The 23,772-nt window shown below is 41.5% G+C and overlaps 2 protein-coding genes across 2 annotated transcripts; both read left to right on the plus strand.

Annotated features, from left to right (window-relative positions):
• Positions 1-1,700: 1,700 nt before the first annotated feature.
• On the plus strand, positions 1,701-15,727 carry LOC137260207 (cholinesterase-like). Its single transcript, XM_067797901.1, has 4 exons — positions 1,701-1,785; positions 9,799-11,281; positions 12,506-12,672; positions 14,933-15,727. The coding sequence occupies exons 2-4, from the start codon at positions 9,807-9,809 to the stop codon at positions 15,064-15,066; spliced, it is 1,776 nt and encodes a 591-aa protein (XP_067654002.1). The 5' UTR covers positions 1,701-1,785; positions 9,799-9,806; the 3' UTR covers positions 15,067-15,727.
• A 3,421-nt stretch (positions 15,728-19,148) lies between these two features.
• LOC137259748 (uncharacterized) lies at positions 19,149-23,246 on the plus strand. Its single transcript, XM_067797348.1, has 3 exons — positions 19,149-19,737; positions 21,509-21,640; positions 22,544-23,246. The coding sequence occupies exons 1-3, from the start codon at positions 19,422-19,424 to the stop codon at positions 22,801-22,803; spliced, it is 708 nt and encodes a 235-aa protein (XP_067653449.1). The 5' UTR covers positions 19,149-19,421; the 3' UTR covers positions 22,804-23,246.
• Positions 23,247-23,772: the final 526 nt, after the last annotated feature.

The following is a 23,772-nucleotide window of genomic DNA, read 5'->3' on the forward strand; positions in this document are numbered from 1 at the left end:
AGTTTTACAATATAAAACAGCGGACTTTCAGCTCAACTTTTAACTTAAAATACATGAAACCAAACAACCTATACATAAACTCAAATCGTCTAGGATGTTTGACTTTAATATTTAATATTTTTGTTTTCTCATATTTGAGTGAAAACTCTCACATAAGTCAAAACTCCGACTGTTTCGAGAAATCGGGGCCTGATGTTAACCATATACACACCCGTTAACGTAGAAATAGTTGTAACTTTATCAATCTGGTGATAACTAACAGCAAAAGCCACATCCTTGAGATTTTACAAAACAAAATGCAAAAAGTACCGAACTAGTAAACAAGCTGTCATAAACAAAATTCTCACTTGGCAAATAACTATACACGTTTGCTTTTATAAAACAGTGACAACCATGCATTCTTTAGTTGTGTTTGGCATGCCGATTGTTTCACTGGAGGGTTGGTGGCCTCACTCACACGGGATGCATTCAGACACACACTGTTTGACAAACAAAGAGCTCATTTTCTCAGAACCAGATGAGTCTCACTGACGAGTCTTGACCCGTGACCTGTGTCGCAATACAGCATGGTCCCCTTGCCATTACTAACCTCTTACCTGAACGCTTATCTCCCCCATTATTTGTGTCTGATCGGGTCTAACATGGGGCTCCATCGCGGCCAAGGTTAAACGCACCCCACTTCAAACGACCTTCCATCGACAACCAAGCTTATCGTCAAACACTTGTATTAATCATTGCACTAAATTGTAGTCTTGTTTTCCTTCTGTCCCCAAAGAGTATTTATCACTTCCGATCAAGGCAAGTTGGTGATATGAAAAATCACAGTTCCAGGTCAAGCCAAAATGAGTGGGCGAGTGACTGAGAGAATGAGTGAGCCAGTGGATGTGTGGGTCGGTGGGTGGATGAGTGAGTGAGTGTATGAGTGTGTGAGCGAGTGAGTGTTATGCCATCAGGGGCCCCTTTCACAAAACTCTCGTAAGCCTAAGGTCTCTTAACTTTTCTCGTAGCATTCGTACCTCCTATACTGTAACATAGGAAGTAGGAATGTTACGAGAAAAGTTACGAGACCTTAGGCTAACGAGAGTTTTGTGAAACGGGGCCCTGGGCATTATATGACAGCTGTGTGTACGGCCTGTGAGCTTGACCAGGCATTGCAATCACAAACCTCACTCTCCATCCACCCTTCTCTACCACCACCCACATCAAATGCTTCACTCTCCATTACCCCTCTCTACCACCACCCACCATCACATACCTCACTCTCCATCCACCCTTCACTACCACCACCCACATCAAATGCTTCACTCTCCATTAACCCCTCTCTACCATCACCCACCATCACATACCTCACTCTCCATCCACCCCTCTCTACCACCACTCACCATCACATACCTCACTCTCCACCCATCCCTCTCTACCACCACTCACCATCACATACCTCACTTTCCATCCACCCCTTTCTACCGACACCCACCATCCCATACCTTACTCTTCATCTACCCCTCTGTACCCCCACTCAACATCAGATGCCTCACTCTCCATCCACCCCTCTCTACCCCCACCCACCATAACATACCTTACTCTCCGTCCACCTTTCCTGTAAATCACCGCCCGACACTTGTGACTATTCCCAATCGTTATCACAAACACAAACATAAACCTAATGTCCTTAGTCACACACACCAGCGTGACAGTGTGTCACAGATAACGGCGGCGACCCCGTTGACATCGACACATTTTCATAGGTGCTCCACTTCACTGAAGACACTCGGGTTTTTCTCTCAGGTAAAAATCAATATCTCTTGTTTATTATTATCGTAAAATAGGGAACATAACCCTACGCTCGCTGTCACTGAAAATGATAAACACAATTCTTATTCAGTGGTGATCAAATTGTGACCTTATATGATCATTAGTTTGCAGACTGTTTTCATTTGCTTGGTCGGCATTCTGAAAGTGGGGGTGAGTTTTAATGAAAAATACAACTCCATAGACAACAACTGCTTGTCTCTGTCAATGTGGGACTCTTTGGTGTGGGTTTGCACATCGTCATTAAGCTAAAATCCGTCGATAGTCATTCGTGACTTTAGCGCCACTTTACCAACGGTGACGGTGCTAGCAACGTGGTCAGTATTTCATAACATTTTGTTCCGAAGATTGGCGTTTGCCATGCTTGGTTATTATTAGATCCGTGTTTGGTATGAAAAATCTTATTTTCATATCAGAACATTTGTTCTTATATCATGCATATCAAGAGGAATCGTCATTGAATCCACTGGTTGCTTCACGAAGTGATCTCAACTCTACAAATACCGTAACTGTCATTTTTCCACACTGACTAATCATTGTCGTTGATCTACGTTTCTGAAACACTATGTAACATAACTACGCATTCTTCTACTATTCGTTAATAAGGACACTGTATATAACGTACATTGTCACAAGATACCACGATGACCAAGAAACACCACTGTCCGAACATGTGGAAAAGCTAAGTGGCTATAGTGCGTTTTGCTCGTCACACAGAAGGCTCTAGTTCGAATCCCGACATAGATAGTTTTGGTATATATCTCTAAAAGTGGCATTAAACCATTCTCACTCCCTCAGCCAGTCTCTCACTAACTCCCGCACGCACGCACTCACTGGTGCGAATAATGATACTAAGTAAACGAATGTCTAGCACTAATGGTTGGGTATTGCCAAAATTTTCACATTGCCATATATTGTGATGTGTGGTGCAGTATATTGTGAAGGTGTAACACATGGGTCAAGGTAATGGACAAACCGATTCATTTCATGACACAGATGTGATTGTTTGACAGATCAATGGAAAATATTCCCGAATTGAAGACTTCGCTTTAAAGTCTGGAATTCGAGAAAAAGCGTCTGCTGCGGCGTCCGTCATTTTTGGTTTGTTTATCCTTAAAACGAGTGACGGTACCAACATGCTGTGATTTTTCTTATGTTTTTTTTTCTGTTTTACTTTATAGCTTAAAACATTCTGAAAACTGTCAATGTACAATAATCAGTCTATGTAAACTTACCCTCAGTACTTTTCGTTACACTCCACTACTAAGTCTAACAAAGCCTTATGGGAGGTCGCGTCAGGTAACCTTTGAGATTGACCATTCAGAACACAGCTTACCAAATCGCGAAAGTGGACATTCGTAAATAACTTTTGAACTTTTTATCTCGCAAAGGTTCGTACCCGAACGATTCTCCCTGAATGCTATGTAGCGTACACTCGCTTCTTGGTGATGCACAGGGCGTACGTACAACCATGACAACGGTGAGTAAACAGTCGCTGAAAATGGCGTTTTTGGCAATATTCAAAGATGTCAACTTGCGGAAATATTAGGTAATTGGAACCATGACAACAGAAACCCCAAAGCGTATATACTGCAGGTCAAATAACTGTGTCATATGCGGATTTTTGTTTGTCGCGAGATCTGTGTCAGTAACCTGAATATTTTGAAAGTCCCTCCGATCCCTTAATAGTAGCCGTTGTCTGATTAGTTAAATCTATTTAAGCGTCTCACGTTTGATTGGACGGTCTTTGGTCGCTCAAAGGTTACCTGACGCGACCTTCTACTATGTTTTGTCAGATTCAGTGGTGGAGTGTAACGAAATACACTGAGACTAAGTTTTCTTAGACTGGTACAGTAATATAAAGAAAATACAAATGCTGTTTCGACTACATCGCGTATCGGGTGAACAGGTTCGCGAAAAGGGTATGCAGTATACTGCATTGTGAAGTTCGAACTGCAGTATACCGGTTGATCGTCATTATCGTCCACCCCAGCTAGTATTGCCAGTACGATGTCTGAGGACATCCGGGTAAATCAGTCAAAGACGTCGACAGCAACCGTGTGTGGAGACAAAATGTTGACAAACGAAAGAAAGTGTTGGTAAATCTGAGAAAACTCCATGCAACGCAACGCTGTTGGTCGAGGCACTTGCGTCCGTCGTCTGTGAGTGATTGAGGATGCTTTATGCCGACTAGAGCGAAATGCCAAGAAATGCAAGGGTGGGAACGTTTTAACAACTAACGTCTCAAAGCCCAAAGAGTGTAGTAGTGGTACCGGTAGTAGCAGACAACGATGGTTTAGGAGCGATGCTCATAAGGTCGGAAATGTGTCATAAGGAAGGCCGTTCATGTCTCCGAGTATTTTCCCGTGCACTTTGAACGAGAGTAGGACATTATCAGTTATGCAACGGTCTACCGTCTGTACACGGTAACCGATATTCTCAGCATCATAACACAAGAGAGTGCGTGATTGCGAGCGTGCGTGCGTGCGTGCGTGCGTACGTGCGTGCATGTGTAAGGGAGAGTGGCACCATAGACTCTCAATAAGTCACTATTCTGATATGAGATCATCAGTATTAACTTAAACCCCAACCTGCAACAGGTAACAGGGTAACCGTAATGAATATAAAATACGTCAGTTTGATAGAAAGAGGTTGGTTTGTGAACGTTTAATATAGCGGGTGAAGGGCAGGGGGCGACCACTAAGATATTGAAGGATTAATTATCGATGTGAGGTTAAATCAAAACTGTTAGTCTGGAGTAAAGTCAAATTCCGATGTGTCGGAGTTGGAGGGAAAAACGTAAATTCTCAAATTTATCAGACATTCATTCTACATACAAAATAATAAAGTAATACCTTTACTTATATGAAACCAATTTCAACACATATAAACTTGAGACAATGGCGGTTAGCTGCATTTACTGAAAGCACATCATGTATTACATGCAGTTCCACTTAAAAATACAAAGGTCTTGCCTAGTATGTACTTCTGCAACCAACTGATCCAGTGTGCCCTAACCTTTAAATGAGGTCACTGTTGTCTCGCACCTGACGGAGATAAGAGTCGGTTAATACCCTGTGATTGCTAAAGGTAGTCATACCGGTGTGTATCAGTTGCCATGGCTATACCAAGTATAACGTAATAACGTAACCTGTGTCCAGTTCACCCAGCAGAGGCATGTACATGGTACCCTCGTTAATCCTAACAAATCTCAGAGAGAGTGACAGAGAGAGAAAAAGATATATATATATACATATCCCAACGTTAACCGATACTGGGTTCTTAAGCAACTTTTCAGAATTGTCATTAGTGACTTCATACAAAAATGATCTTTAATATGCTATATTGGAAATAAAAAATACTCCCAGTAATTATCCGATTTTCACATTTTAAAAACATACAGCAAATAACGTTGTGAATCGCCAATTCGTGTTGAGTCAAAAAAGGCTACAGTTACGATAAAGCCTATTTATCAAGGTTATTTTAAGAATTATCAATGTTTTACCAGAGCGGACATATCAGGTGTATGGTTATATCTTTACTACATGTTCAGAGGTTTCTATTTGGAAAGGAGGGGTTGCAACCCCCACAACCCCACCCATCCCCCTGGTTCCGCCACTGTTCTCCATATTTTCTACAAGTAGTTGTTCTGTTGATTTTATCCTTCTTGCCATCCCACATGAAACTGTAACATTGTTCAGTTGAATAAGAAATCCCTTTGGTGGTGATGGTAACAGAAATAATGTGTACTATTGTTGACCACAGGCAAACTGTAGCGCAAATGTGGTTGCGCAGCGTAGAGAAAATGACCAGTCTTCATATATGCGAGTGAACCATATATGAAGACTGGTCATATTCTCTACGCTGCGCAACCCCACTTGCGCTACAATTTGCCTGTGAGTTGACATTACCACTGTTTTGAAGACTATACTTCTCCCATGTAGGCTTAATTTTCTTTTTTTACAGCTAGCAAGAATTCTGTTAACTCTTTGTTCTTTTAAATTTAAATACTTAATTATACATTTTTTTATATTTTTAAAAAATATTATTAGTATTATTATTTATTTTTTAATTTTATTTCATTTATTTACTTTGTTATTCAATGGCTTTGGGGGGGGGTGTTTGTTTTTTCTTTCTTTATTTACTACATTTACTAGTAAACTCCCAAATTTATGTCACAGTTGTGATTACACGATGCCATTTAGAAAGTGGTCAAATGCAACATATGTCATATTTGGGATTTCACTTTCTTAGTAAAGTACAAATTCTAGTACTTTTTTCGGTTGAGTCCCATCCGGGATTCGAACCCGCACCCTCAGAGTCAGGCACCTAATCGCCAGCACGCAAAGTCGCGGTGGCTGAGCGAGCTAGGCGGCTGACTTTGTGTACTTTACTAAGAAAGTGAAATCCCAAATATGACATATGTTGTATGTCACAGTTACTGAATAACGGGAAAAATTCAGAAATGGCGAAAAGTGGTCTTGATAGTTGTTGGGAAAGTTAATATACACTACCGCGCTTCCTGTTGACCTCGTTTCAGAAAAACACGATCGGCAACTGGAAACAAACAGGAAACCTCGGCGAATAGCTAATCTATCATCAGGATAAATTTTGTTTCATCATGTTAAGAATTAGTTGGGCAAATCTTTAAAATCGCTAAAACGATGGCGATAACTGGTCGCTAGCCAGTCTTGTTCCACAGTGTACAGTCCCATAGGACACCATGTCAAAGACGTTCAGGGCACTGTAGATATGTTGATTAATTTGTTGTCATTCGAAAAAGCAACGGATAATTCAACAGAAATTATGTCATTGTAGGTAAGACGATTCCTCGCAAATCTGCAAAAATTTACTTGGAATGGAAATCTTATGGAAATTAAATTCATGAAAATTGTTACACAAAATTAACATGTAAGTATATGGAACTCATGTCAAATTGTCCAAATATAACTGGCACGAATCTGTAGTTTGTTTGGCGACCGCATTGTGCAAGAGAATTAATAAATACATTTATCAATTCAATATCGTACCTGAGGCGCGTTTTGTGACGTCCTTTTCACTCTTCTGGGTTCGGTCGCCGTGGCATCTTGCTTCCTTTTGAGATCTGACTGTCTGGTGTCTGGTAGTCCCCGGCCTACTGGCCTTCGGGCCTTTTGCAAGCCGGTGAGTCAGTTCCGCCTTTCGTTTTCAATGGTTTTGGAGGCCCGATACCCTGTCGCTGTTGTTTCACAAACAGCAGAATAATGTGACGGTTGATTATGCCATACATGACGTCATAACCGCGATAGTTACTGATGTCATAGGAACAAATGACGTATGGTTGCTATGGGGGACTGTTATAGCTTGGCGGGATAATGAGACAGGGGAGTGTATGTAAACAAAACTTACGTTACAGTTGCTAGTAGTCACTGCCCGGTGCTGACATACTCCCCTGGGTGCCACAGGGACATCTAGGTCCTTCCTCTTCAACCCTCAGTTTGACGTCAAATAAAATTCTTAATATATCACGCACACAAATATAATTAACAGTTGTGTATTCATCGTGAAATTCCCTGTTTATTGATACCATCGACTATTTTCTCAGACAAAGTTCAAGTGTTCATATAACCTCTTAAAATAGGCTTCATCGTAAATGTTGCCATTTTTCACAAAATACAAAAGTGCGACTCACAGCGTTATTTGCTGTGTGTTTTGAAATGTGAAAATCGGATAATTAACTACTGGGAGTATTGAATTTCAAAAATAACATATTAATGATCACTGATATCACGTTTTCATGTAACCAGTAATGATAATAATGACACGCCGCCCATGAACCCAGAATCGGTTGGGATGTTTTCGAATATACACTTACATGAACGCCGAAGTGCGCTTTCCGCCATATTGGATAGTGTTTACAAAATCGCGTTTCGCGAAGGCCGGTATTGAGACGCCAATTCTAAATCACATATTTTTCATAGTCCGCTGCGGCAAATGAATTCCCCATATATCTGGGAATCAAACTGCAAATGATCTTTGTCACCGGTGTCAACTATATCTCCATAAACCGAAGCGAAGTTATTGAGTGTGAAAACGAACGCTGTGCTCGAAAGACTGCGCTTGTTTGAAATGTAAGCAAAAATAAATTCCGATTTTACACCACGAAGCATTTTCGAATATTTTCCGACATTCAGCTGTCTAATCATTGTTTACGCTTAACGTCATCATTGACCCAAAATGATGCACAACGACGGTAGACCTAATATCAAAATTTCTGGCTTCTCCCGTACTTACAAATTGAATGAAAACGATAAAAACATATAACAATGCACAGATAGTCAGAATCATCCTGATTACTTACATCTCATAGTTATCTACAAACGATCTCTGAAATACAGGAAGAGTCCTCGGAAAATCCTGTGTACCCGGTAGTGATGTCATAAGTCAACATTGTTGCACATATTAGGCAATTTCTTGAGGTAAAGGTCGGTTGGACAAGAGTAAACACAATGGCCGCATCATTCCGATCAGTTTCAGTATTATTGTGTATATTTTGAGTATCGTTCGATTATTTTTTTCAAGAAACTAATTTTAATGTCCATTTAGCCTTTTTCAATATCATGTCATACATGGATTTAGAGTATGTGTTTTTCTTTGAAAACATTTTAATGTTTGAATAGTATTTATATGGGAAACTGACACATTTAGTATATCGTACCATAATCTTAAGCCTTTACACAAGTGTTAGAAGATCACATGTAGCCATTACTGCAATATGTCCTTTAGTTCCTGTCATGTACAATTTTCAATGCGTTGGGACTAATATTGCAGTTTTATATTTAATTCAACCTTACACATAAAAATGATAATATTAACGATTATGATTTATATATTTTGTGAAAAGTAAAGGCACACATGTTTAAAGGAATCGTCTAGTTCGTTGAATTTATTTGCGTCCTTCTATAGACAAATCAATTATGAATACTGATTGGCCAGATGCGCGTTTGTCAGAAGCTTTTTATGGTTCATTATCATTGTTTTCAATAATAACATCAATTGAAATTTCATTAAAACATATTGTGATGACAGGACATCAAACTCAAGCAAAATTTATACGAAAATTGTTTAAAACTGTATAAGCCAGGTCATGTCTTACTTTCAACAAATCTTACATCCATATTATAATAGTTCGACAGCAAATTCTCTCCATTTGACCTGAGTTACATTGACCTAATGTAGAGGATGACAGAGTTATGCCCCCTTACCTTTGTACGTGCATGATCTCTCTGTTGACGTTTGACGTCATGGAAGAAAATCCATTCTTGACATTTATTCGAGTCATTGCGTTGAGCGTATTGCGTCATGCATTAGCGCATTTTATATACACTTATGTTGTTCAGACATGAGACTGTATTTTCTTCTATCACAATTTCCGTAAAGATGAGAAATTAAAACAAATTGTAGCACAGTGCTTTTATCGGTGCACGGTGAAAAGCGGAAAAATTGTCCGTTTTATATTTTATATCGTAATAAAATCTTGATCGACATTTAGCAGTGTCTATTTCTCAAAACGCTGAGGTAGTCGCAATTACTTTTATACCAACGGATAGGAAATTTAATTTCATTCTAATTTAATTCTACATTTATATGTAATTTTACAGCAGTACGCAGATCCAGGACCACTCGAGCGCAATTCTCGCACAACGTTCACTTTTCAAACCTTACGAAAATGTGCACCTGAAAAAAACAACCTCAGCATCCAGGGGGTTATACCAGTTTAAAACTAGCTTGATAACGCTAAATCGAATTTATGTAGTTTTTGTGAAGGGTGTACGCGTAAGCACTGATTCCCTGTGAGGCCAAAGTGTCTAGCACATACAAATTATAAAAATTTTGCTTGAAATGAAACCTTGCACATCAAAACATTTTGAAGAGTACTGGCCCTACAAGGCTTCCGTACCGGAGATATGTCATCAATAAATTATTCGAGATTTTGTGGTTTCTTTACAGTTGCAAAGATGAATGTCGGACCCTTGGGATTTCTACTCCTTTGCTGTATACCCACAATACATGCCCAGATAGTCAACTCAACACTCGGACAGATCAGAGGGCAAACAACCATAGTTCTGGGGAAAACAGTTCGCGTCTTTTACGGAATACCATTCGCCAAACCGCCAATTAACACCCTGCGGTTCAAACATCCGGTTCTTGCGGATCCCTGGTACCCTAATGTGAAAAACGCGACTACAAAGAAGGCTTCCTGTTATCAATATATACCCCATAAACCAAACCCGCTAGAACAAATACCGCCGCTGGTAAGCGAAGACTGTCTCTATCTCAACATCTTCGCTCCCCCACCCAGCCAACACGGTACCCCGAAGGCTGTGATGGTCTTTCTCTATGGCGGAGCGTTCGTAAGCGGTTCCATCAACGCTCCCATGTTTGATGGAAAGATTCTCGCCTCCGTCAACGACGTTGTTGTTGTTACCGTCAACTACCGCGTTGGTGTGCTGGGATTCCTATACCTAGATGCCAACACTGTCCCCGGGAACATGGGGCTTATGGATCAGAGACTTGCCATTAAATGGGTGCACGACAACATCCAAAACTTCGGCGGAGATTCCAACAGGATCACATTATTTGGACAAAGCGCTGGTGCGGGATCGGTGAGCCATCATTTATTATCTCCCCTCTCTCAACCATTCTTCACGTCAGCCATCATACAGAGCGGGTCACCATTAACGTCATGGGACCTTCTCACCGCGAAAGAAGCCCAAACACACGCCAACGCCATTGCCAAAAAGGCAAACTGCACCAACATACACACAAATGCGGAAATATATGAATGTCTGAATGAACAGAAACCCGAGTCTCTGATAATCCTACAGAATGGCTTGGTCCAGGGAGCCAACGTTGCGTTTGGGCCTGTGGTCGATGGCACCTTCCTCCCTGACCGACCACTCGCCATCTTGGAAAAGGGAGCAGAGAAAAACACGAGTGTCCTGCTGGGTGTCACTCAGAATGAGGGGGCACTTTTTCTGTTCTTTGGTCTTCCCTCTGAGTTCAAGTGGCAAGACAACCTTACCATTACGGATGCACAGTTCATGGCTAACCTTGAAGCTCAGGGAAAGTTACAGGGTGGGTCGAACGCAACCGTCCAGACTCTTTATCAAGAGTACGTACTGTCTCGCGTTGAGTCTGAGCGGGACTATGTGGCCATTGCTGACGAGATCCTAGGCGACTACAGCTTCAAGTGTCCCGTAACAAGATTTGCTGGGTTTTTGGCAAGGTCAAATCCAACATATATTTACTCATTCAACCACAGACTGCTCTCCGCTAAGGAACCCAACTGGATGGGGGTCAAGCACGGGGGTGAGCAGCCCTTAGTATGGGGTCACGCCCTCGACCCTAACGTGAACTTGACCTTTACTGATGATGAGAAGACGTTAAGCAGGGTTATAATGTCATATTGGACCAACTTCGCAAAATTCGGGTATGTACACAACTTTCATATTATCGTAATTTTAATATATTTGTAGTTCAACGTCGCTCTCACCTATATTTGAGCTGCGGTGTGTAATTATTCTAGTCTGGACCAGACAACCCAGGGATCAACAGCATGGGCATCCATCTGCGCAACTGGTGTACGATTACATGTGTCAACAACGACAGCGACTATGACCAGTCCATCCCATCAGCAGCCTCTTACGAAAATCAAGGGTTGCTGAAGACAAATTTTAACCCGGACCTTCACGGTGTGGCACTAATATATGGTTTTGACTTTATAAAAGTCTTTTTCAGCGGCATTCAAAGTATCGTTCAAGGCCGTTGTGATGAACAACTGGCAACAACGAGTTTCATCGTCTAGAGGTGTGAACAATCCCGTGATGGTAGTTAAAGTCGCTATTTTCATTGTCCAGATGCTGAATATATGAGTATGTTAGCATAAAACAAACAAGTTTCTAGTAATTACTTTGCGTCTTCCCTCTTTTTAACGACCCATGAAGGTCCCGAGGTAGAATAGGCCTTCAGCAACCCATGTTTGCCAAAAAAGGCGACTATGCTTGTCGTAAGAGGCGAATAACGGGATCGGGTGGTCAGGCTTGCTGACTTGGTTGACACATGTCATCGGTTCCCGATTGCGCAGATCGATGCTCACGTTGTTGATCACTGGATTGTCTGGTCCTGACTCGATTATTTACAGACCGCCGCCATATAGTTGGAATATTGCTGAGTGTGGCGTAAAACTAAACTCACTCACTCACTCACCTCTCTTTAACTTGTAATGTTCTGGCTCTGGACAAGACGATCCGCTGACTGGTATTGTGATCAAATGTCCTGTGAGATACGGGGACACTGTAAACCCGATCACCGAGCCTATCACCCAGCCTATTTGTCGACCTAGCATAGACTACAGCTGACTCACTCATTCACTCACTCACTCACTCACTCTCACTCGTTTTAGGTAAAGAATAAGTGAATGAATATGTTTAACAAAGTGTTGAACATTCGTTTAAAATGCACATATACGGACTTGGCGCGATCATAATCAAAGAGAACCGGAACCACATTCGAATCCCCCATATACGGAAATAACTTCTAACTCCTCTGAAGACGAAAAAGTGACAGCAATACCTGTGCATGCACATAAATAACGGTAACAATATTATTTTGCCATTTGTGCCATGATCACAAGAAATTTCATTTTCCCTTTAAGGGATCCAAATGGCGAAAGCAGCACTCTCACCCAGTGGCCTCGCTTTGATAATTTACACGAACGCTACCTGAATCTGGACGTGGGCAGTAACCTAGCAACCGGCCAGGGTTTACGGCGAAGACAGTGCGTGTGTCTCTACCAAACAGTACCTCTGGTGGCGTCGCTGGGTAAGTCTTGTCTTCTCGCGTGTTTATGCAAAGTAGGAATACGGACACATCGTGACGCAGGTATTATAGAACTTCAATGTTACGGACATACGTTGGTCTGGTCGTTCATCACAGTCGGATTACAGAAAACCTCTGAGAATGTTACCGGGAAATGGACAGGTCTTCTAATATAAAATATAATGTTTCTGCATTTTGGGGGATAATGCTCACGCAATTTATGTCCAAGAAGGTGGGAGTGGGTTATTAGCGTCCTTTTACTGCGCGCTCATGTATCAAAAAACATCTCCCCTATTGCCCTCAAAACTTAGGATCGAATAACATCACGTGACGTAAAGCAACGTCGTAATTCTGGGTCGTAAAATGGTAGAAGGTAACCAAAAATCATCCTCTCTCACTTACTTACCCTCTCATCCATCCTCACACACAGTGTGCGAAACATCCATTGACCCGTTACCCCGTGGCTAGTGCAAATATAGTCAGGCCAGTAAATCTTCACAGTCACTGGCTCGACTGGCTATAGTGAATTTCCTTGGGATCATGTTTTAAGATATCACTCGGCCCGATTTGTTAAGCTATAATGCACGTTTAAATCATGCAAGATGATGGCCTGATAAATATTTTTTTTGTAATCTTGTTTAGTTTCCAAATTCAAATTTCGGGCATGAATTATTTAGTGAGCATCATTTTTCAGGCATAACTAGCCCGACTGCTCACACCTCCTAAGCTAGACACACTTGTTTCAACGGTGTTCTTTCACGGTCTGTCTAGGTTTGCATGTTATCTTTGTCTGGTCTGATATGGGATACCGATTTTTTTCAGCAGCTATTACTTGTAAGATGAGACTAACGGATTCGCTCGGTCATGATGACCCACTTTGCCGATTCACAGACCTATGTTCATTATTTTAGTCACCGGATTGTCTGGTACAGACTCGGTTTTTCGCAGCTGCCCGATAAACTGATTGAATATTGCGTTTAAAAGAAGTCTGTAGCTCTATATATAATTATGTCTTTATATAATCGACGGCCCGTCAGTCACGTAAGCTGTACATATTTATCTCCCTTGAATGAAGCTCTAACCGTGTCATCCCCCAGTATGTCTACATGTTTTGTTGTCGACCAGACTATCCAGTGACGGGCATAGACATCCGCAAACAGATACGATGACATGCATGTACGACGTCTCTTACACCTCGTTGTTTTTGACACGCTGTTGTTTCCGAATTCGCCTAAAATGATGGGACTTAGAGCCAGAGACCACTGCACGACTACTTTTAACACACGATATTTGGAACAACAAAGAAACAGACTACGGCAAGGTATATCGGTAGGCTAGCCCTATAGAACTAGTCCTTTGCTAGTAAACTGTGTATGAATTCAGATTGATCTCGCCACTATATGGCTGGAACAATGCCACCGTTACGCAAAGCCCCACCCATTCAACTCTTACTAGACACACACCCGCACTAGCAGTAATTCCGTCTCACAGTCCCTGAATCACATTATTTTCCCTACTGCCTAGCCCTCCCTGAACTGGAGTCGGTCCCATAATCCCTGAATCACATTATTTTCCCTACTGCCTAGCCCTCCCTGAACTGGAGTCGGTCCCATAGTCCCCGAATCACATTATTTTCCCTACTGCCTAGCCCTCCCTGAACTGGAGTCGGTCCCATAGTCCCTGAATCACATTATTTACCCTACTGCCAAGCCCTCCCTGAACTGGAGTCGGTCCCATAGTCCCTGAATCACATTATTTTCCCTACTGCCAAGCCCTCCCTGAACTGGAGTCGGTCCCATAGTCCCCGAATCACATTATTTTCCCTACTGCCAAGCCCTCCCTGAACTGGAGTCGGTCCCATAATCCCTGAATCACATTATTTTCCCTACTGCCAAGCCCTCCCTGAACTGGAGTCGGTCCCATAGTCCCTGAATCACATTATTTTCCCTACTGCCAAGCCCTCTCCTCAATGCTAAGGTCTTACGTGAAGCAAGTCTAGATTTCCTCAGGTTCAAGGTATCTGTGGTCTCCTTTGGGCTCCTTTTCAATTAATTATATAATTTCAGAGACTAAGCTTTAGTCAAACACCCAAAAATGCAAGGCACTTTATGAGTGCAATAATCCTGAAGGCGACACTTGAATCCTTTCCCTTGAATCCACAAACTTGTTTTATCCGGTTTGTTTATTAACTGTACAATGTGTGTATTTTCGGTATCACCTGTTTACCGTGTGATTATTGCTCATTTGTTAATTTCCTCCACAGAGCAACGTGAGCCTAAATCCGACACAACCAGCGAGCCGTGCAACGGTCCTGTGAACGGGGATACCAGACAGACTCAAGCCCACACAACCCTGATGACCACGTTATTAGTTGTGTGGATAGCAGCACAAGCATAAAATTAGTCGCTTACAGAGGGGCAGCTGGCACCAAATATGAAAACCCTGGACGCTGGACATTTAGAGTGCTATCACATAGTTATCTGGCTGTTCCTGTGCTGCGATGTGCGCACGGGCTTGTCAGTGCATATGTGTTTTTTTGCGGCTGTGTTGTGGTTTCTGTTTGGGAATTGTTTGGGTCTGTGTTTTTTGTCACTGTATTCAGCCTTTGGAGGAGGGACTGGGGTTCTTGAATATATAAAATCTGACGGAAACTCATAGTGCTTCCCAGTACAATTTCACTTGTGTATGATGACACTGGGATTTCCACCACAACTAAGCATTTGACTACAGAGTTGGGCCCTTAATTGTTTTCTACGTTGTACTCCGCCTGCTGTTCCTGTCCACATGTAACCATGGCAGCAACAGTGTAGTGTACTGTACCATATTGAAGACATTCCTAATGGAGTTCAGCATCTTCTCTCACTGAGTACATCACCGATACAGGTACACAGAGAGTGGAATAGAATAGATTAATCAACTTAACAAATAGACATTTCGCCTATAATTTCTTGGTAGGCCTTGAAGGTTGCAATAAATGCAAGAATAGAAACCAATATTGTTTGTGTCATGTATGATACAAAGTCTTTGCCATTTCAATAAACATGCGGTTTTGTTGACATCAGTTTTTCTTATCAGTATCAGTGAAAAGCCTAAACGCGTCACACACAAAACCAAGGGCAGCGATAACATCTTATCAGGCAATAAGGACACATTTTGCACGACCTATAATGATGTCACTGCGCCAATCTCTCGTACCATCTCTTTACCACACGTTTCCTAGGTGACGGTCATGATCCATGTCAGTTGTCGTCACCTCGTACAATCCCTTTACTGTAAACTACTTCTTAGCACCCTGTTTCGAGGTTTGCAGTTGCTAACTCGTTGCATTCGTGACCAGCTCATGTTATTCCGGGACGACCGGTCGTGGAGGTTACGGAAAGGGGCAAATGGTAGCAAATATAGCAGCATTAGACAATTCACTAAGTTAGGTAGCTATTGAAAGAAACGTAGTTGGTCCCAGTGATCATTTCACATCACTATTCACTCACTGCAATGACATATATATTATATAACAGCTACAACAACAACAACAGCAACGGCAACTTTAAGAACCAGCATCACCAACACCATCAACAATGTAATATGGATACTAACATCATAAACCTAGTATTGACTATAAACACTACAAAAAAAACACATGGTTAACAAAACGGGAGTATAATACCATTTTCTTATGAAACAAGCAATTGGAATTAAACCATAGTTTTGCAGCGTCTCTTTTCACTTTCATACGAGAAAATGCGGGTCGCCCGAAAAGTAGGTCTGTGTCAGCAATGCTTAATGGGACTCATGTTTCGGTATGCAACATCCTGTCATCTGTTAGGTGCTGTTTCTAATTTTGGTGTACACCAGGAACATACTTTGTTCACTTTAGTGTTAAACCTATATTGCCTTTTTCCTATTCTTCGGTTTACATCACTCAAAATTGCTAGTTCCTAACATCAGGGGTTAGAAATCGTCTTCAGGAACCGATGCTTGTGTTAAGAGGCCACTAAGAGGTTGATCGGGCTCGATGACCTGGTCGACTAATGCCATTTGCGTAGATCGATACTCATGTAACATTTATCACTGGACTGTCTGGTCCAGACTCGCTTGTTTACCGACTATGGACCATGCTGCGAGTGTTAAACTACAAACAAACGAAACTTGATATTACCATTTCTGTTGTCATCTTTTGTTTTTATTATCCTTTAATGTACAAGGCAGAGTGTATGACTGTGAATATTTGACAAACCAGATATGTGGGATAATGGCTGCGTATGAGCATGTAAAACGAAAATGTTTTTCAATTCCAAATTGATGGCATAAAAAGAAAACGGATCACACTGAAGAACCCTTAGAATTAAAATATCCTTTCGTAAAGTTCTCTTTCAACGAATGTGTTGGCATGAGAAGGCAAATCCTCTCCAGTATCGGACTATGTATTCGAGATTCTTCGTCCCTAGTGGACATGGGAAAAATTGCCTCTGCTTGACCGTAGTTGCTACTCATTCGTTAAAAGATAGAAACCCATGTTTTCAGATTATTGGTTCCACTAAAATAGTCGATAAGTAAATATACAACTTGTTCAACTGGACCGGACCAAGTGCATACTATCGCATTCCGAGACCAGTCACAACTGGCTGGGTATATTATTGTGAACGGGTGCAGCTTTGTCAGTTGATTGTCAATATATCCGATCAACAGAGACATAGTCTCAGTGTCTCAGTTTTCGGTCTCAGTGTTGAGAAATCGTCAACAATGTCCTATCTTTCGCTAAACAAGGAGCTACAAATGGTTTAATGTTTACGATTCGGGATTTTAAGCAGTGATCAGCAGCAGTCGCATTTGAAAGGTAACTGACGCCTCACGTTGCAAAGTTAGTAAAGCAAAGCAGACTGTATTGGCAGATATCATTTGTGTGGTTATCACAAGATTGTGTCGATGTAACAAGTTTTATAGGCGTTTTAAACAGAGCTGTAAAGATATAGATTTGCAAAATTGCAGAATTAGTATGCAAAAACCACTTCTTCATCACTCTTACATCATTACTTATCATATAAATCTGTACTTGAACCTGAAAATATACATCAGAGTTCTGTTATAGCAAAGATCTCTTATGTGTATTATTCAAATTTAAATAGATGCGTCATAAACTTAAACTTCAAAACAACAGTTATAATAGGGTAGATGCAGATTCCACTAACTGTGATACATGTAATTGTCATTAGATACAAGATGAGTACCATTTCTAACTCATATGACCATCTTATTCTCAACAACGATCTTTGTACATTCTTAATTTATGTATTGTATTGCACACCAGGCCCTGATTTTCACTCAAAACTGAAACTGTGTTTGACAATTTGAAACAGTGGAAGTTTTAACAACTGCATGTTTTAGATGAAAAAGTCTAAACAACTGAAGAAATCTGTTTACCAAACGCAGATTGTCTACTAAGTTTGAGTTTGATACTGATTTCCGTTCATTCTGGAAAATGCGTGTTCCTACTTGAACTGAAGTCAAAACTCAAGTTTGTTTCGAGAAATCGGGGTCAGATCAAAGTTTACTCAGCTGCTCTCAGGGAAGAATGCAAAACTGATAAAACTGATTGCAGTATAATATGTTAAACTGTATTTACCTGGATACCTTGTACATTGTTCACCTGTTCGTGTGCTAGATTTTGCTTATTGAATAGCTGCTTTCTTGGTCATGTGACCATAAATACTAAATAAAGCTTTTCTTCTTCTTCTTCCTCTTCTTCCTCCTCTTACTCCTCTTCCTCTTCTTCCTCTTCTTCTTCTTCCTCTTCTTCTTCCTCTTCCTCTTCCTCTTCTTCCTCTTCCTCCTCTTCTTCTTCCTCTTCCTCTTCCTCTTCTTCCTCTTCTTCTTCCTCTTCCTCCTCCTCTTCTTCCTCTTCCTCCTCCTCTTCTTCCTCTTCCTCCTCCTCTTCTTCCTCTTCTTCTTCTTCCTCTTCTTCCTCTTCCTCTTCCTCTTCTTCTTCCTCTTCTTCTTCCTCTTCCTCTTCCTCTTCTTCCTCTTCTTCCTCTTCTTCTTCTTCCTCTTCCTCTTCCTCCTCTTCCTCTTCTTCCTCTTCCTCTTCCACTTCCTCTTCTTCCTCTTCTTCTTCCTCTTCCTCTTCTTCTTCTCCCCGTTTTCATGAAGTTAACTCGACCTGCCGTTTGTTCCAGGTGAAGCCGAACAAGCCGTAGTGGTGACAATTAATTAATAATTAAGTGTTGACAATTAATTAATAGATAACGAAGTGATCTGCGACTTGCACATATGCTCACGGCTGTTATTGTTGTTTTAAATTAAGATGACGATTTGAAGAAACAAATCAGTTACCCTTCCCCAGCTAATAACTTTGACGAGCGTGAAGTCCCACTCAGGGCGGCTGGACGATATAATTTCTTATCGGGCATCCAACACATTTTCACGCGCCACGCAGGTTGACATCTGATGTATATTTAAAATCAAATACGCGTCATTATCGCTTTAAAATATCATTAACAAAAGACGGATACCCAAGTAGAATTCAACAACATCGCAATCACGTTTCGCAGACAGTGACTCTGTGGCGATTAATCAGTGTTGTCAAACTCAAACGAAGACGTGAGCTAATGGGGTGAACTTGCTGTCCGCGACTGAATCAGTGTATTGCTGTCACTGTAGAGCCAAAGGCGCCTGAATAGTTAATGCAAGACAGCCGTTGAAGTAAGCCAGTACCTATCACCATGTTTTAGTGGCTGTTTGCTGAGACCAGGATCAACATGTCCTACTTCCACAAATTTGTTATCATGATGTTTGTGATGGAGTTCCGTTATTGCCACAAGTGTGACAGTCAGAAACTGCGACCGTTAACCGCTTTTGACAATGTACAGGTGCGCGAGTACGTCTTGTGGGAGGTTTATTTAGACAAACTGGATTGTTTAGGGAAATGTTTCCATGATGTTCGTTGTCATAGCTTCCAGACTCTGGGTTCCTCTGGAAGGTGTACAGGCCACGCTACAGCGTTTGCCAGTCCAGACAAGATCTACTCACCCACCGTTGGTTCCCCTGGAGCAAGGATGTATCTACTCCATCTAGGTGAGAGTAACATACTTTTGTTGATGGGGCGCCGAACTAGAAATGACATGAGGGTATTAGGAACGGAGTGTGAGGTTCGGGATGTGGTGTACGGAGTGTGAGGTATGGGATGTGACGTACTGGGGGGTGAGATATTGGGAGTGAGGTACAGGATGTGAGGCCAAGGCAACAAGTTAATGTTAACATTGTGCAGGGTTTATCGAGGTCTTGTGTTATCGTGTTGCTCTTGGTGTTGGCGAGTGGAGGGCATTAGAAAAGGCCTCAACACTTCATCCTTGTATCGTCGGGCATTCCTCGAAAGATAACCATGCTTGTTCTCTTTCCACAAATGCTGTCCCATATTGTTACGAGTGTGTATTTTCTGTATATTTTTGGTATTAATTCAGTAATAACTATTATTGGGTCACATTTCGTTTTAATAGTTGGTCAACACTTTTAGCATTCTGGTTTTCCGGAATTTATCTGCTCCTAGTTTTTTTATGTGTCTACTTCCGGGAGTCTTATTCGATGGCATTCTACAGTGTTGATGTTCGTTTGTGCCCGAATTTTCGGGAAATGACTTAGTAAATATATATAAAGGCTGGTTACCGTGTTGAGGGCGACACTTACACTCATTCATTCATATTTGCTGGAGTTACTGCCAACGCTTGATCATCAAAACCCGTCAACGCCTGACCTACATTATCTGCTGACGCACCGATCGCTGTGTTGACATTCTACCATAGTTGATTCTCTCTCACACCAAGACTTTGGTGAGTTTGCTATATTGTAATTTTGTGACCCATTGACTTAGATTTTGTCTCTCTTGAATTCTGAAATCTGCATTGTTATATTGACTTGTGACTTTTGTATAGTTTGCTCTCGTTGCATAATACAGAATTTGAACGTAAACAACTTGTCTTTGTTCTGTTTTGCTGGTTTACAGGGGATTTCTTAAATTGATGTCACGGTAAATTACTAACCGTACAATATCATGACGCCTACTCCATCGACAGTATGCACCTCTTAAACACGGTCTCCCTTACGTCGGAAGAGTCGAATTGTTTCTGAACCGATTGAACCGACTATCATCACCAAAGAGTGCTCTCCACCAATCGCGACACGTGCCCAATCTGCAATCTGCTTTGATGGTGTATACGGGTCAAGGTCATTCCGCGCAATGGGCGGTAGGTTTGTCTACCAGACATACCAAGTCCTTCAAGGACTGTTCGTCTACAGATGGCGCATCACAGGCCTGTCCTCGCCCTTGACGCCGCTGTCACGAATCTGTTCGGGAAGTGGATCGGCCAGATGTCTTCAGTCGTTGTAGTTATTATTGGTCTGCATCCGACCTATGGAGAACTTGGGTCCTGCCTGTTTGCTTGTAGTGGTTTGTCAGTTGGATCATAGTGGACCAATACTGGCCATACCGATTGCCTTGTCTCGTCTTGGCATACTCGCATTGGGTTGATATTGCTCACAGCTACATTGTTATCGGGAACACGTTACGCTTTGGAGAATATTTTCTGCTTGACGTCAAACCCATACCAGCCTTTAGACATTATATGCAATTACTATAAAGGAGTTAAGTTTATTTTGTTAGGTAGTTGATATTGGTGCTTAGAACGATCTCCTGTCACTTCCAAGACCCATGCTCCTTTTCAAGGAGGTGAACGTGTCATATCAACGTCATTTCTCCCAAGCTGGCACATAACCAATCTCGCATATTCAGTCACTTTTTAAGGTGACGTCAAACTCAAACACTGACCCACTGTTATTGGCTCTGCTTCAGCTTCCTCCTTCGTAGGCAGTGGATGTACAAGTGATGGCGACTGCAGACTTGAACACACCTATTGCAATGACGGAATCTGCAACTGTCAACCTGGCATCGTGTTCTCAGTAGGAAGGAGTGCGTGTGTCACAGGTAATATTACAAATGCACGTCAACAGGAAGGAAAGAGTGTGTCACAAGTAATATTACAAATCCACGTCAGCCGGATAGAGAGCGTGTCTCAAAAATAATATTACAAATACACGTCAACAGGAAGGAGAGCGTGTGTCACAGGTAATGTTATAGATACACGTCAACAGGAAGGTGGGCGTGTGTCACAGGTAATGTTATAGATACACGTCAACGGGAAGGTGGGCGTGTGTCACAGGTAATGTTATAGATACACGTCAACGGGAAGGTGGGCGTGTGTTACAGGTAATGTTATAGATACACGTCAACGGGAAGGTGGGCGTGTGTCACAGGTAATGTTACAGATACAAGTCAACAGGAAGGTGGGCGTGTGTCACAGGTAATGTTACAGATACAAGTCAACAGGAAGGTGGGCGTGTGTCACAGGTAATGTTATAGATACACGTCAACAGGAAGGAGAGCGTGTGTCACAGGTGATATTACATATGTACACGTCAACAGGAAAAGGAGCTTGTGTCACAGGTGATATTACAAGTACTGTAGAATATAGAGTTACTTTTAAATATATTCTCTGAATGGTTCTCTTGGTTGATGTTTGAATTGTACAGTTAAATGCACACGTGTGTGTTCCTGTATTTGGAAACAGTAAACCTTGCTCTTTAATGTGTTTTAAAATGTTTACATCTGTTGTATCGCTGCAGGTATGACTGCTAATGTCCAGTGTAATTGTTTGTGGTAGTGTTACTCGTTGTATTATGTAACCGTTACTCCTATTACGTAGCGTGTTACTCCTGCATTCTGGCAGAGCCCCTCTAGTTTTTTGTTTGGCCTCTTGACAGTTCACACCCGAATATAACTGTTAAGAATATCATGAGTGGATATTTTTTACCCTTCTTTCTTTCACAGAATGCACCGAATGGGGGAATGACATTGTTCGCTATTTACATCGTTCAATCGATGGTTACAACAATCAGCGCATTTCTGGAGTCACCGAGGCTGCTTGCCGTCAGCTATGTCTCGCTGCCAACAGTAGCACCTTTACCTGCACTTCGGTCGACTACTACAATGACAAGTGCTGGCTGTCCAACAAAACGTTTCTCTCCGTTCCAGAAAGTGATCGAGGGGTTGGCACATCCTATGTGTATTACGAACGCACCTGCTTGTGAATCCAGCAACATGTATGTGTTTCTCAAGAAGAAATTATCCACCATGAACAAAAGCAGCTTTCTGTGTATGGTATCACTTGTATTTGGCAACAGACCTCTATGTCTTCATGTATGAAAACCAAAAGTACCCAGTGTGGCAATCTTGGACGTGTGGAGCCAACCTCTCTGCTTGGCTGAAGACAGTACATTTGTCAATCTTGGACTTTCAAACCAACATCCCTGTGTGTAAACGGGAGAGTCGTAAATATGTGTATCTTAGGCGTACGTAGCCTCATTGTGTATAAGCTGCAAAACAGAAAACATACGTACATATTTAATAACTGTAGCATGCTATACCTGTCAATATTTATGTAACCAGCCTCCTTGTATGTAAACTCAAACATGTTTTACTTGTCAGCCTGTATGTAACCAACCATCATACAAGTAAACTCAAACATGTTTTACTTGTCAGCCTGTATATAACCAACCTTCATACAAGTAAACTCAAACATGTTTTACTTGTCAGCCTGTATATAATCAACTGTCATACAAGTAAACTCAAACATATTTTACTTGTCAGTCTGTATATAATCAACTGTCATACAAGTAAACTCAAACATATTTTACTTGTCAGCCTGTATGTAACCAACCTTCATACGAGTAAACTCAAACATGTTTTACTTGTCAACCTGTAAATGACACACCTTCATACAAGTAAACTCAAACATGTTTTACTTGTCAGCCTGTATATGACAAACCTTCATACAAGTAAACTCAAACATGTTTTACTTGTCAGCCTGTATGTGACCAACCTTCACACAAGTAAACTCAAACATGCTATACTTGTCTACCAAGTTATATCTAACAAAGCCTAAGCCTTTATATAACCAAACTCCGTGCATGTAAACGGAAACATGCTATATTTGTAAAGCTTTAGGTAACCAATCTTCATGCATGTAAACTGAAACATTTTATACCTGTCAGCCTTCA

The sequence above is a fragment of the Haliotis asinina genome, chromosome 13 (genome assembly GCF_037392515.1).
Source record: "Haliotis asinina isolate JCU_RB_2024 chromosome 13, JCU_Hal_asi_v2, whole genome shotgun sequence".
Taxonomy (NCBI): Eukaryota; Metazoa; Mollusca; class Gastropoda; order Lepetellida; family Haliotidae; genus Haliotis; species Haliotis asinina.